Source organism: Azolla caroliniana, unplaced genomic scaffold, assembly GCF_043228905.1.
Source record: "Azolla caroliniana isolate FFs.n. ecotype wild unplaced genomic scaffold, voAzoCaro1.0.p SCAF_2, whole genome shotgun sequence".
Classification (NCBI taxonomy): Eukaryota; Viridiplantae; Streptophyta; class Polypodiopsida; order Salviniales; family Salviniaceae; genus Azolla; species Azolla caroliniana.
In genome coordinates this window covers 27,256,030-27,271,123 of record NW_028230437.1, presented here as the reverse complement: position 1 = coordinate 27,271,123, position 15,094 = coordinate 27,256,030, and the positions used below count along the sequence as shown (strand labels likewise).

Here is a 15,094-nt window from a genome sequence, read left to right as displayed (position 1 = left end):
TTTTTGGAAGGGTAGGGTTGAGATAATATATATTATGAATCATGATATTACATATAATACCCCTCCAATGTCCCAAGGTATTGAAGCATCCCGCATTTCGGACATTCCTTTTGTAGGGCAGGAGATCAAGGAGGAGTTCACTGAGTACATGAGCCACAAGGCCAAGGAAGCGGTCACTAAATATGTACATGAGTCTTGAGAGTTGGCTAGCTCCATGGAAGACATTTAAACCATTACATCGAATGAACTCTTTTGGGGAGGCTGAAGACCACATGCGCTCAACCATTGTACGAGAGAAGAAGATATATATATGCCATTTCAAGCACTTCCACATCATCAAGGCACAATTGAGCTCACTTTCAAACATTCCTATCGTAGGGCACGAGATCACAGAGGAGTTCACCAAGTACATGAGTCACAAGGCCAAGGAAGCAATCATTGAGTATGTACATGAGTCTTGAGAGCTGGCTAGTTCCATGGAGGACATTTAAGCCATTGCATCGAACCAACTCTTTTGGGGAGGATGAAGAGCACATGCATTCAACCATTGTACGAGAGAAGAAGATATATATATATATATATATATATGCCATTTCAAGCACTTCCACATCATCAAGACACAATTGAGCTCACTCTCAGCTTGCAAAGTCCTTGACACCACTTTTCCCATTGTCTCATCAAACATTGCTTTCGCATACTTGTATAACCTCACAAAACCCAAGTGGCATTTCTTCAATCCCATCATGTTCAACACTAACCCATTCTCATGTTGCTTAAGATAGTAACTTATATAGGGGTCATAATGCTTGAGATAGGGTCACTCGGTGAGCAAGAACCTTACCACAAGGTTCCTACTACAATTCGACATTGCGAGAACAACAACAATTGGGCAGAGGTGAACCACATACCCTTGTACAGTATCTTATGTCATCATTTCATGAAATTGATCATTACCTTCCATCTGTTCTATTTAATGATCAATAGAGGATAATTCAATCACTCTCATAGTAGTGAAACATATTTCAGTTCCAAAATCCTATTTTCAAGAAGAAATCAACTTGTAGGATTGTCAATTTATATGGGAGATATAGATTTCTTTATGCCATTAGACAAATGCTATAAAGAATGCATACCTCATGGCTCAATAATGAAAATCGATTCGTACATATATTGGCTATTATTAAAAATCTCGTTATCATCATTTTCTATCCTTCAAAGAGTATGTGTTGGTTCTTGGTGTCATGACAACCATGCTATGTAATGGACCTTGACTTATAGCCTCCACCTAGGTACTTGCATACCATATAACGATGACAATGCCAGATATTCCAAATATGTTTGTAAAAACAAGTCTTGGGCTCAGACTTTGTTACTAAAGTTAGAACATGCACATATTGAACTTATTCGGTGTCAAACTAACGAAGTAGAAGTTGGTGTATAAATGTTGGAGTGCTCTAGATGTAACAATAAAACACATAGTATGGTTATATAGTGATAATTTAAATTGTTGTCGACACGCTTCCTAGATACAAAATGTTTGTGTTGTGCATGTATAAAGAAAATTACAATGACAAATTTGGAGTCATACAAAACATGCTTCATAATTCAAGTGAAGGACGCAATAATAGCATAAAACATATTTATTCAATAAAAGACAATTCACTACTATGGTTGAAAACAAACACTCAGCTACATGCAAATAGAAGTGACATAAGGTTGGTCACAAGGAGGCAAGGAGCCTGAATGGACATTATTATTAAGGATAGATGAGGATATTGGTGACAATGACATGGTTGAAAACAAACACTCAGCTACATGCAAATAGAAGTAACATAAGGTAAGCCACAAGGAGGAAAGGAGCCTCGATGGACATCTTATTGAGGAAAGATGAGGATATTGGTCGCAATTTGCAGAAGATGAAGATAATGGTGCCTAAGTAGAAGAGCACAAATGAAAGCTTTGAGGTGTGTGTCCAAACGAGTGGTCGAGGCCATCCACCCTTGAACAACTTATCGTAGACCCTGAGTAAAGATGCATCTCAAATGCACAATACTCAAGATTATAGTTGGTACTGGCTATAACAAGGTAATTTGATATAATGGCGACTTCGATTATAATAGTGATGGTAAGAGCTACATTAGGTTTGATAGTGATCCTGAGTTGCTGGTGATGGGAGTGGTTGTAGTAGGCTTGATGAAGTTTTATGAATGTCAACATGTGACATGCAAGAAAGGGTTCATGGAAGAAAAAACAAAGGTCATGTAGCTTAGGTTATAATAGTGATATTAAGGTTGATGGTGATGGGAAGATGTATGATGATAGTTTGAGTGAATAGAACAATGGTGGCATTGTAATGATATATGTAGGGTTTGTGATGGTGATGGGGTTTAGGGTTCTATGTGGATGGTTGTTTAGCGTGGGGTGGTGGTGGCAGAGCGTCGGAAGCTCCGGACGGAGCGCGAGGGTCCTGGATCGTCGTCACTAAGGCGGATGAGAGCATATGCGGTAGCACCCCCCAATGCACCAAGCGGTGGCCCGATCATGTAGAGCCATAGCCCCTTGTAATTGTTCGCGGCTATGGCTGGCCCCAATGTCCTCACTGGATTCATTGAACCCCCCGACGTCGCACTGCATAGTTATTTCATAGAAGTGTCAAAAGAATCCGTATTGGGGATGGATATGGCATTCAATCCTAGACACCAAACAACCCTAATTCATGTCATGATTTAGCAATTCAGTTTCAAAAGATGATTCATGTCATGGGTATTGATTACCAATTCATACCATGATTCCCAAGGCAAAAAAGCAGTCATACATCCCTAGGTTTTGGTTGAAGCCATTGGCTCGCCAATGACATTTCTATATTAGGCGGAAAAAAGGCTAGAACTGTTTGTTCATTGTGAGTATAAATATATGACTTCTTTTCAAGAAAGGAAGTTCATTGTGAGTATAAATATATGATTTCTTTTCAAGAAATTTCCTCTCGATTGTAGTAGATTGTTTCCTACTAGAATGAGGATGCACTAAGGGGGGGAAAACAACGATGCAAACAAGTTTTGCCAAAAAAGAGACGTTTCTTCTCCATATTGGTCAGAGTTAACATTTTATGGCTATGGATCAAGGCATCCATTTACACAATTTTTCCACACGATGTCCCAAAGATTCCATTGTGAAGAGAAGATGATTATAGATCCTTTGTGAGCACTAGCATGACATCTATATTGGCCACTCGGGTTTTGATGGGCTTTGTGTTATTGCTTTTTATCACTATAATTAACCTCTCTTGTAGTAACCATTCCCCAACTACACAATTTCAATATTTCTTATGTGGTTTTCCCAACCTAACCACATGGTGTGACACCCACATTTTTCAATAGCTATTAGCTATGTGTGAAATTTACAACCTACGAGTTTCTCTCAATTTTTAATTGAGAAATTCTCCCTCTTGTTAGGTAAAATGTCAAATTTCCTATTTATAATCCATTTTTGCTTTCAAATCCCCAGTCGATTATATGGAGGAGACTGGATTTTGAAATACTCGTAGTATTTGTTTATATAGATCTTAGTGGGACAAGGCTCTCAACAAGTTGTCAATGTCTCGGGTTTTGACGAGTATCATCTCCTAATTTAAGTAGTGAGCTAAAAAGTAGTAACACGTGCTTTCATGCACGTATTGTTGGTTATGAATCCAATGCAACAAAACATGGGTTGTTCAACGAATGCAAAGAGAATCTTTACCCCGATATAAGTATGTTCATCATGACCGTGGCTCCAACAGCTATTGCAGCCAATTCACCAACCTAGGACATTCCAAAAATATTAAATCAATTGTTGGTAATATATTTTACAATTTTGGATGAGTTTTGACACCGCAACTGCTAGTGTAATATGAGAAACAAACTTTTATAACTTGATTGCATGATACATCTAAGAAAAGGTTGATGTAATGCATGGTTGGAATTTTGGATGAGGAGACACTATCTAATGCAATCGAAAAGATGAGACGTTAGAATCATGAGCAATAGACCAGATTGACACTAAAACATCTAGTAAAGAATTGGGAAATTTGAATGTGCTAATACTAGAAGTCAATTAGGAATGCCAATGGGTTGATACTTGGAAAGGCTAGAAATTTAGATGCATTGATCAATGATGCCATAATGCCAAAACAATTATTGGAAATTCAAGCATGTTGACATGTCAAAATGCTTTAGAATGAGTGCAATGAGTAGTCTATACTTGTATAGCTTTCAACAAAGTATTATAATATGCACACAAAGAGTAACACACACTTCAATTGCAAATTAAACACCAAGTGGATGAGATCCAATGCATTGGTGAGAGAACCTTCTAGACTATATATCAAAGAAACACACATGTTATATAATGTGGTGAGTCCATTACAAACACCTAAAAGTGTGTGCAATTGGCATAAACAAGACTAGTTATAGATACATAAGATATACATGAATGCATCCAAATCCAAATGGCACAAAGTTCTTTTCCAACGTTAGGGAGTACCAGCAACATGGAATCGAGAAAAAGGGTCGGTGAAATTTAGATTATATAAATACCAGCATAAGAGTAGTAGATGGATGAAACCAAAATTTAAAAAGCCAAAGACGATAATGGTGTTATGATTCATGCATTTTGATGAAAACAAATTGACTACAAAAAGCAAAAAACCGGATGTGAGAGTTTTTTTTACGGCTCTAGTGTCCGTTGCGACCGCAGTGACGACGAACATGAGGTTGAAGCTGATGACAAGTTCAAGAAGAAAAGATTGTAGGTCAGTGCCAGATGGAACGGTAACACCTCCATGGAGATCAGGGTTGAAAATGCCTTTGAGAGCAAAAGATGCACATATCGATCCAACAATCTGTGCCGCAAGATATGCGGGAACCTAGATGGAACAAAAGAAGACAAGATAAGAACAATGGATAAAATGCCACCCAACATATTTGAAAACAAAATGAATGCCAAAGATTTGAGTTACCTAGCAGACATGGTATTATAAGAAAATCAAAATGTACCCCTTTTCCTAGAGGATGTGCTTGTACCCCAATCTCAAGGATACTCTTTATGCATATGTGCAAACATACTCGGCCCATAAGAAATCCCTTCCGATCGAATTCCTCAAGTGGTACCTCGCGGTCAGTTGCTTACATAATTACAAGAGATCCCCCAGATATTGACAATGAGTTATCTCACAAAACAAAGGAAGCAATGAGACACTATGAGCTGGACATGCGACGAACAAGCACATAATATGGTTGACATGAGTAGACATGATGGATTAGAATTCCGTGACTATCTAGATATGATACGAGCTAATGCCCCCAAATTTTGTGTTTTTCTAGATATGACATGATGGATGATAATTCATGAGATGCCATAATGGATAGGGTATATGCTTAATGACATGCATTGATTGTAATGCAATGGTTGAGATTGTTAGTGACTACTAAAGATGAGAGGTTATATATATGTATGTACATGCCTGGACCCAAGGGAATTTGCGGAGGGCGGCGAAGGAAAGGGTGAGGCACGGATTGAGGTGGGCGCCCGAGATATGGCCAACGGAGAGGATGACGGCCATCACGGCAAGGCCTGCGGCCGCGGCATTCCCGATTATCGTGAGCGAACCGCCCGTCTTCTCATCCACGATCACCGCGGCCGTCGCCACAAATATCAAGATGAATGTCCCCACAAATTCAGCACCAATCTAATGATACCCCATTACAAACACAAAAAACAAAATGAGCACACGACATTTAATAGCATTTTACAAATACAAACAAATGAACAAAAGGCATCAATGATCATAGCATTTTAAAGTTTAAACAACAACACCACATGGTACACATCTTCTGAATCAATAGCTTAGCAAGTACATAACAAAAGTGTTTTGCAAGCACCATCTTCATTCATTCATGATATAGTAATAGAATCATGAATGAGTGAGGGGTATATCATGATCATGGTGTTGAGCTTGAATGGAGAGAAATAAGTGAAGGGAAGGGAAGAAACCCTAATTTCTATTCTAACCTTCCTTGTGAGAGAGACTGAAGGGACCGGAGGGTGGACGCAAGCGCGGGAGAAGGTGATGTTCTCAGGATCTTCGTCGCCATGCCGGCCATTCGTGTCAATGGCGAAGCATTGCCCTAGTATTATAGACACCTTCCTAGCACCACCATTACCATCACCATCACCATCCACAACCACAACCTCTCTTCCTACTGATGATGAATTGGCATTCCTTGAAGTGTTCAGCAGAGGAAGAGGAGTAAATGGTGTCTGGGGAGTAGATACTGGTGTTGTGGACCCTGCATTATTATTATATCCATCTTCTGATCCCATTTTCTTCTGTTTCTTTCTTGTGATGAAAGCACTTAACAAATTTTCACACTTGTTTTTGTTTTATCTAACCACCATCAATGTAAATACTAAATAACAATATGAAATGCAAACAAAAAATCACTAATTACTTGAAATTTGGTTTTTTTGTTTTAGGGTTTTTTTTAAAAAGCTTTCTAGGCTTGAATTAGAGATATTTTACCTTTTGATTTGCCTCACTACATTCTAACGCTATTGCATATGAAATCTTTTTTTTTTTTTTTTTGAGGTTCCCTACAAGAGGGTTAAATCTAAAGTTTAAGGATTGAGTGCTTTACATGATTGGTAAGTTTTTATTAAAGTAGGATTAAGGCAGAGCAGATCTGATGGCCAGATTGATACTCTCTAAAGGAAAGAAATACAGAGAAACACAGAGAGAAAGAAAACTAAAGGGACTGCGAGACAGCTTATTTACAGAGAGGAATTAGAAGCTTCTATAAGAGGAGCACTCTAAAAGGAAGAAGCTCATTTTAATCTTTTTCTTCAACTAATTTAGAAGGATAATGAAAGAAGGAAGGAATTCTTCCATAGCTCAGAAACAGAACTAGAAGAAAATGAAAAGGCAGATGATGAGATCTCAATGAATGCTCTTTGAAAGGGAAGCCAAATTGAGTGCTATATCATCGAACAGAAAAGAATCTATGGCAACTGAGTTGTTTATATGTGTGTGTACAATACACAGATTAAATAAGTAGAGAAACAGGGGAGACTCTGTTTCTCTTTCTGTTTTTTTCCTCGGTGTGGATTGAGAGATCCAAGAAGGAGAATTTATTTTATTTACCTTTTTATTACTTTTTTACTTATTTATTTATTTAGTATTTAGTCTTTTTAACTAAAAAATGGATTTTATGTGTTGTGAAGTGTTTTGTTGGTGTGTGTCATATGCTATATTAGCATATGATCATGGACTATACTATGGGCATGAGAATGACCACTAACACAAACCCATTATAGGTGCCACAGACTTCGATTTGTTCATGGCTTGCTTCAAATGCAATGAAAATGAACATGATAAATATGATGATTATCAATCATGTGAACCCTCAAGCCCTTGTCGATGTGTCACCCATGGGGTTCAAGGACCATAAATGTAGATGGTGATGGTGATGGTGATGATGAATGGTGAATGGTGAATGCTGAATGCTGAATGCTGAATTATGATGATGGTAAAGGTCATTAGAATGAGACATGTCTATAGTGATGATGATGATGCACCACCATCCTCATCATGGCATGGCATACATGGAAGCCATGAGCAAGCTAATTGTTAGGAAACATTCATGGAATCTCTAGATTTGGGGAGTAAAAAGAGGCCCCAATCATCATCATGATGCTAGGATTTCTAATTTTTTCTCCCAATACATGGAATGCACCAAAGCTAGATGGGGAGTTGAATATGAAAGAAAATTAATAATAACTATTCTAACCTAACACTGTACAATAACTTTAGGATAGGAAGAAGAGAAATGGACTGATTTAAGAAGTAGGTTCACCTTGCAGATAAAACATGAGATGATTGGTTTTGATTGTAAGTTCAATCCGGTGTTTTTAGAATTTTGGTAGCTTTCAAGAGAATAAGCTTTCTATTAAAACATGAAACCATGTGAGAGGGGATGTATTAGCAGATTTTAAAGTTTTAACATAAATGTATTAAAATGTCGTGGGGTAAGGTTTTGAGAACATTTGTTAAAGAAGATTCGAGAGAATCCTAAGTATTTCAATATAATCCAAAGACACCGAAAGTCTACCTCCTTTTATAGAGCTCCCTCATGTACTTGTTGAAGTTTGCTTGTCCCTTAAAGATACAATGGTGCCCCATCTCGTATGGATACGTGACGTGAATGAATATACATGCACATGCATAGACCACATACCCCACTTCTTCGATTTGTCCAAAAGACCATAACGTCTAAAAAATTTGTATTCTCCCAACTATTAAAATTTAAGTGCCAATTTCCAAGTGAGACTTCGTCTAAAACCAGTTATTCTATTTTGTTATATATGTACAATGTGTTTGTGTATGGGCTTATGCTTACCCTAGTTGGCACTAGCACCCCCACAAAAAATTAAGGATCACCCAAAAGAAAAAAACATGGCGAAACCTCAAATAAAGTTGTGAGTTTCGAATTTTTCTAGCACATGTTAACTCCAACTAGAGCTGACATATATTTATCTGTAAGTGTATAATGCACCCTATTCACTCATGAGTTCCTACATCCATACAAGAATATAGAAACATTATTCACTCATGAGTACCTACATCCATACAAGAATATAGAAACATTATTCACTCATGAGTACCTACATCCATACAAGAATATAGAAACATTATTCACTCAGGAGTACCTACATCCATACAAGAATATTGAAACATAGAACCATTTGTGATTACACACGTACATACATGTGTATGTGTATGTGTATGTGTATGTGTATGTGTGTGTGTGTGTGTGTGTGTGTGTGTGTGTGTGTGTATGTATGTATGTATGTCCACCTATCCATGTGTACGAATACATTTGGTTCATGGATATAAAGAGTGGAAGGTGATTATCTGAAAGTTTTTTGGAATGAATAGCTTGCAACCATATCTTTATTTTTATTTTTATTTTTTCCATAAAAAATATCCTCCATTGGTATTAAAATAGTCAACTATTACAATGAATATTGCCTGTGAATGTGGTTGCATTAGGTTTTAGACCTTATTTCAACATACATTTGAGACATTTCAGCTTGGTATACTTTCTTCACTCCCCCCTCAAGATTGGTAGATCAAATGGACATAACTAACCTCTGTACCTTCCAAAATTGTCCATGCTTTTGAAATCTCGACTAAGCTCGTAACATTGTCACTACGATTAGCCCAATCTTTCTAGCACGACGCATCATATTCATCAAAATGTAGTGCCAAATCCTTGGCATTGAAATCAATTCATGCAATATGATCCCAATTCATCAATATACTTACTCTGATGACCTCAAATTTGGTGCCCAATCAGAGTCAAGCATGACACATCTTTCTTCATGCAACCATATCTTAAATTATGTTCTCTTAGTTCAACTTGGGTCTTCATATAGAGACAACTAACGTCGGAAGGCAATAATATATTGGCAATTTCAAGGTCTTCCTTTCAAGATCAAAAGAAACGTTATTTAAATGATGATACAATGCGTTATTTGTAAACAATTTATTTGTTGATGCACACCCAAGTCCAAACACCAAACTTTATTTTAAAATATTAGAGATCACATATCACATGCATCATTCTTTTGATAATACATGTAAAAGTGTCGTAGCATTGACTATCTTTCAAGCTTATGTGCCTTGAAGGATATTTTTATATGTTTTGTTCCTTTTAATGGGGCCTCTATGGCCCTTGCTTTTGTAAACCATTGTTGGAGAATTCAACTCCTTCCATCGGGATGGTAAATGTCTCTAAAATGTGCTTAAATATACACTGAGGTATATTATTATGATTTATTTCCATCATGTTAACTCTTGCCATTGGTAAGCGATATGCCCTTATGTGATCTCTAAAATTATGTTGTATTGGTATATCTTAAAATTTATGGTCTAAGCCTTGTTGGAATTGCTCCCATTGGAGAGCCCAAAGGGAAATATCATGTTCACATATGCATGCTAGTGCATACATACATACATTTGCATGTATGTATGTACCTAAACACATTTTATTTCCTTTCATTTATATGTAATGGTTAATATATTCATATCAAAGAGGGCAAATACAAAAGGTAAACCATCAATCCTGATGGCAAAAGATTTGAATGTTTCCAAGGGATTGCCAATGTATAAAATATATATATAATATCTTCAACGAGACTAAGAATATTGGTAGCCACTTATATCACAACTTGGTGTAATTAAAAGTTGGGAAGGCATACTCATGCACATGGGTTGAATTAGATAGGGGGCTAGCACAATCTATAAGTGCTTGGAGAACATTTTTGTCCACATCGATATACCAAAGAATGCTAATGCTTAATAATATAAGGGACGGAAAGACTATGTATTCTACAATATAAGCCACTCTTCCTAATATTCATGTGCAATTTGGACCGTTTACACATAAGTGGATATCTTTATTTGCACCATTGGATGTTTTGACCGGAGTAAAAGCCTACATTGGGGAATAAGATTTTATGACTTTTGGTGGACAATACGATGGTCGGTTAACTTTCACATATACCGAAACTAATTTGTTTAGTTATTGTTTGCATAAGAAGTGAGGATTGTCGCAAATGATGGATCAAATTGGGTCTTAGATCCAGATCCACAAATCTATTTTGGAGGTTTTTGATTCTGGAAAGGAGATCAAAATCTTGATTAGCTTGGGATCCTGGAGAACTATATAGGAAAGTGTTGATTCAAGCTCAGATAAAACATGTGTTCTTTTTAGTATTCTATGAAGATTGGTAGGAAAATATTAGGTGCTTGATCATGGAAGGAACTAGCTACAAATGTTTTCTGGAGACGAGATGAACTTTCTCCACAACATCTCAAGCAATTATTGGAAATGGTTGTGGAGCATAAAAATGAGTAGGAAATTTGTTTTTTTTACTATTGTTGGTTCATATAGCTATAGCAATTAATGGTTGACGAAAAGGAGTGAATGCAAACAATATGTGCCCTTTTTGTACGAACTAGTCGAGACTACTAAGCATCATTTACAAAGTTGTGTCTTTGCGATGGAAATATGGAAAAGAATCATAACATTGTTGATATCAGTCCTTCCTCTAACTGTGTATACATGGGGGCATGGGGATAGTATTATGGGTAGTGGTACAAGATAAACAAATGGTATATGAACAAGAGGATGTTGTAGATGCTCTTGTTATGAGAAATGGTCAACTGCAAAAAACAATTATACCTCTGAATCCACAAATTGAGACTGATAAACCTAAAATATGGCAATTGGTAAGTAGTATCACAATTTGGTATATTTAGGAGACTAGATGTTTGAAGGTATTCCAAAATGTGACTAAAAGACCTACCTAGATTATTTCTACGATTCGGACAATGATCATGCATAATCTTAGAGGTTCTTTGGATAATATAAAAGGTAATACACAACAAGTAGAGTTACAACTATTGGAGTTTCATGCCATATGGGACAAAGGAATATTTTATAGATGGTTTTTTTATAAGATGGGGTGGGTCTACTCTACACCGAAATAGTTATTTAAGCCAACAATTAAAACTTCGCATGGGGGCTCATTACATAAATGTACATATTTCATGTATTATAGCCTTAGGGCATTTTCTTAATACGAATGTCGTAACTTTCTAGGGGAAAAATATCAATAGTACATACATGAAAATTTTTCATGTACATGTCTAATTTGAGGCCATTGACATCCTTAATGTCTCATACATCAATGATTGACACATCCCTAACTCCCCAACTCTAGGAGTGGATAAAGGATTTTGAGGATTGCCAATCATGTTTTATCAGTATACGCTAAAATAATCCAAGTAGGTGATCAGTTACAAGGATGGGTCTAAATACTCATTGAAAGGGCCTCGTTGAGCATCAATGTCAATAGGAGGGGATTTGAAATAGTATAGCCCTAACAACTTGCCATATAGAGTTTTCCAGTTTCTCCTTGCTTGTTTCAATTGTTTTGAACGCTCTAGGCTAGGATTTCATGAGAAAAGCGAAACAAGGCCTAGAAGAGATGGGATTGCTATTACTAGAAACAAACCATTCGCAAAAATGATATGATGAATCAAGAATGGATCGAGAAAATGTGTGTGAAGCAATATAACATTTGGGTGTGGCATCGAGCTCCCTAGATAAGACAACCAAATCGTCCATATAAGACAAATGCTAGAAAGAAAGTCTCCTTGGAAATTAACGTCCACTTGTGTGTGCCTCTCACTCTTGAGGGTCATGCTTAGTGAGTGTTTGGTAATTCTGTGGATAGTCATCTAATGCAAAATAATAGTGGGATCAATGTATCAATGGATCAACAAGCTAGAAAAGCAAGAAATCAATTGGATGATAAAATACACTTCTCACGGGACACACGATATATATTAAGGTTTCCAAACTCACCTACATCATACATATTGCCATTCCATCAGTGAACCAATTGGACCAAATCATACACATTGTTAAGAATAACATTTGGCAAAGGAACTTTCTCATTGATGTGGATACATGCTTGCATGTGCCCTAAGAAAGATGGGGCCAAGGGCCCTTGGGATTGGACAACAATGTAGTAATGTAACAATCAAATTGAAAATAAGGGTCATTCCATCACCCCAAAGAGAATTGTTCTCATGCTAACAATGAGGAAGCTCCAATTGGTTTGAACTTTGTCCAAGCATCCAATCCTCATGGAGGTGATGTATTAGTTTTGGTAAGACATTTTCCAAGTATGAGAGCAACAAGGTCCTTATGGAAAACAATGGGAAGCATACTCATAAATTATGGATAAGCTAAATTTGGAAAGGTTGTTCTTGAGTCATTAGACACCCCCGAAACCCTATCAAGAAAGGATAAAGTACAAAGGACTAGAAATTGAATAATAAAATCTAAGCTTGACCCCTTATCCAATTTATTAAAGCTCGATATAATCTAACATATGCAAATCAATTTATCCAATTATGGAATGAGGTAGCCCAATGTGAGAATTAGCTACATTCTCAGAGGTACCAACACTTAAAACTAGAATTGAACAAAATTTGGGGAACTACCTTAACCTTGACCCACAAAATATGAAAGTCCAAGTTTCGAATGGAAACTTCTTTGCCAAAGCTTAATGGCATGATTGGTAGGCAAGTGGATGTTGGGGCCAAACCCATGTTTTACACTTTGGCAATGCCTCAAGCTAAGAAACACGTTCACCCATGTTGGATACTTCAGACAACTTGCGAAGAACAAGAAGTTGAGCTATGGTTTCTTAGGAGCGAGAGGAAGTTGAACTTAGCACAATTTGTCTTATCATCATCAAGGGGCATAAATGCATTCTTTGGCATGTGGAACATTCATAATTAAGAACGTAAATTGGATATTTGGCATATGAAAATGCCAAATCCTATTATGTATGTCTTCTTTTCTGTCCAATGGAATAGACGTATGGAATAGACGTGTGAGGACCATGACAAGTGTACATGGGGAATTGTGCAACCTCACGTGCAAAACTTAGCAATAAAGCTAGAGTATTGGGGAAAATGAGTGTGTATTAGAAGGTTAGGTTGTTAGCTAATGTCATGTTGTAATAACTTAAGTTACAAAATCAACATAGAGGTAAACTTAAATTTTTGAGTTCTAAAAAGTAGATTAAAAGTGTGAAATAAAAGTTTATGTGAGAATAGACTAAATTGAACTGAAAAGGACAAAAAGAAAGAACCATTTTTTGAACCCTACGTTTTTTTTTTTTATGACTAGACAAGTCACTTCAATCAATGATTTGTTCGTGTACTAATTTAAAAAAAATAAAATGTAGACTATGTAAGTATAGATTATATCTCATTCATTATAAGAGTAAAATAAACACAAATAAATAAAATTTCTGAGTAACTCAAAGCCTTGGTTATATATACATATAATGTCAAGATGTTTATATTCAAAGTAATTCATCTCAACAGTTCACAATAAGTTATATAACTTTAACTACTTATTATTGATCTCCCAATGTTATTGATTACAATACCATCCATGCATAGTCATTTTGATTATAATATACTACGTCCTTTTCATCAATGTATGCTATGGGTTCTCTATTTACTAATACTAGTTTATTGTTTCTGTTTCAACTATACTACTATTTACTGGATAACATGAAATGAGCAACCTCCCATGGGATTTTTTCATGCATTACAATGTTTGTTGTCAACCATATACATATTAAGATGGTTCCACCTGTATTCAACATATATAGTTGGTTAAGCTTAAATGTTCAAGCACACGATCATGAACACCCGACTCAAAGTATATAATCTTCAACCTAGGATATAGTAACTTATTATTAGGTTCAATTTTAGTGATTTGTTACAAGTAACGAAATGTGCACCATCTGAATACAAACTTTATCATGCATGATGGCCATAAAACATGATGCTTCCATTATATTAAGGTATTCGTTAATTTGCCTTGATGGTGCTTATCTCTTCGTAATTAATGTGTGTCATGATCCTAATCCTAAACCTCAAGGCTTAAGTCAATTTACTTTAGAGATATTCATTCCTATTTTACCATCGTGCACATCCACATTATGTTGTTACCAATGTTCATAAGCAAAACAAGAAATTGCATGGAACCAAGATGTGAGACAATGCTCCTCGTTCTTATAGCATTTAATAAATGAAACAAAGTTACGCAAACATTTACACAAAAGTATTTCAGCATACTAGATAGACTAATACACTTTTTATCATTATGTATTACAAATAAATTTTCAAACTAGGCTTCTCAAATCAATAGAAGTCTCTTTTTAGAGAGACAATGCTAACAAACCAACACAAGTAGGGAGTTTCCCTACTAATTAAATATTGATCATAGTGGCATTACCAATCAATAGCTGACCAATAGAACGACAAGCTTTATTTTCGAAGTTGGACTCACATTGGGATTTCTTTCTATGTCCTTCGTCTCTCTAGCCATACAAGCACTGAGATGTCTTAGAATCTTGGAAAGAATTCACCACCTTTGGGTCCTTTAGTTCAATCTTCTAA

At 36.3% G+C, this 15,094-nt stretch overlaps 1 protein-coding gene across 1 annotated transcript; it reads right to left on the bottom strand.

The window, feature by feature from the left end:
• Window positions 1–1,625: 1,625 nt before the first annotated feature.
• Window positions 1,626–7,071, bottom strand: LOC147867968 (aquaporin NIP3-1-like). Its single transcript, XM_087315892.1, has 5 exons — window positions 6,049–7,071; window positions 5,501–5,725; window positions 4,709–4,903; window positions 3,739–3,800; window positions 1,626–2,628 (listed from the first exon to the last, which is right to left on the bottom strand). The coding sequence occupies exons 1-5, from the start codon at window positions 6,358–6,360 to the stop codon at window positions 2,412–2,414; spliced, it is 1,011 nt and encodes a 336-aa protein (XP_087172018.1). The 5' UTR covers window positions 6,361–7,071; the 3' UTR covers window positions 1,626–2,411.
• Window positions 7,072–15,094: the final 8,023 nt, after the last annotated feature.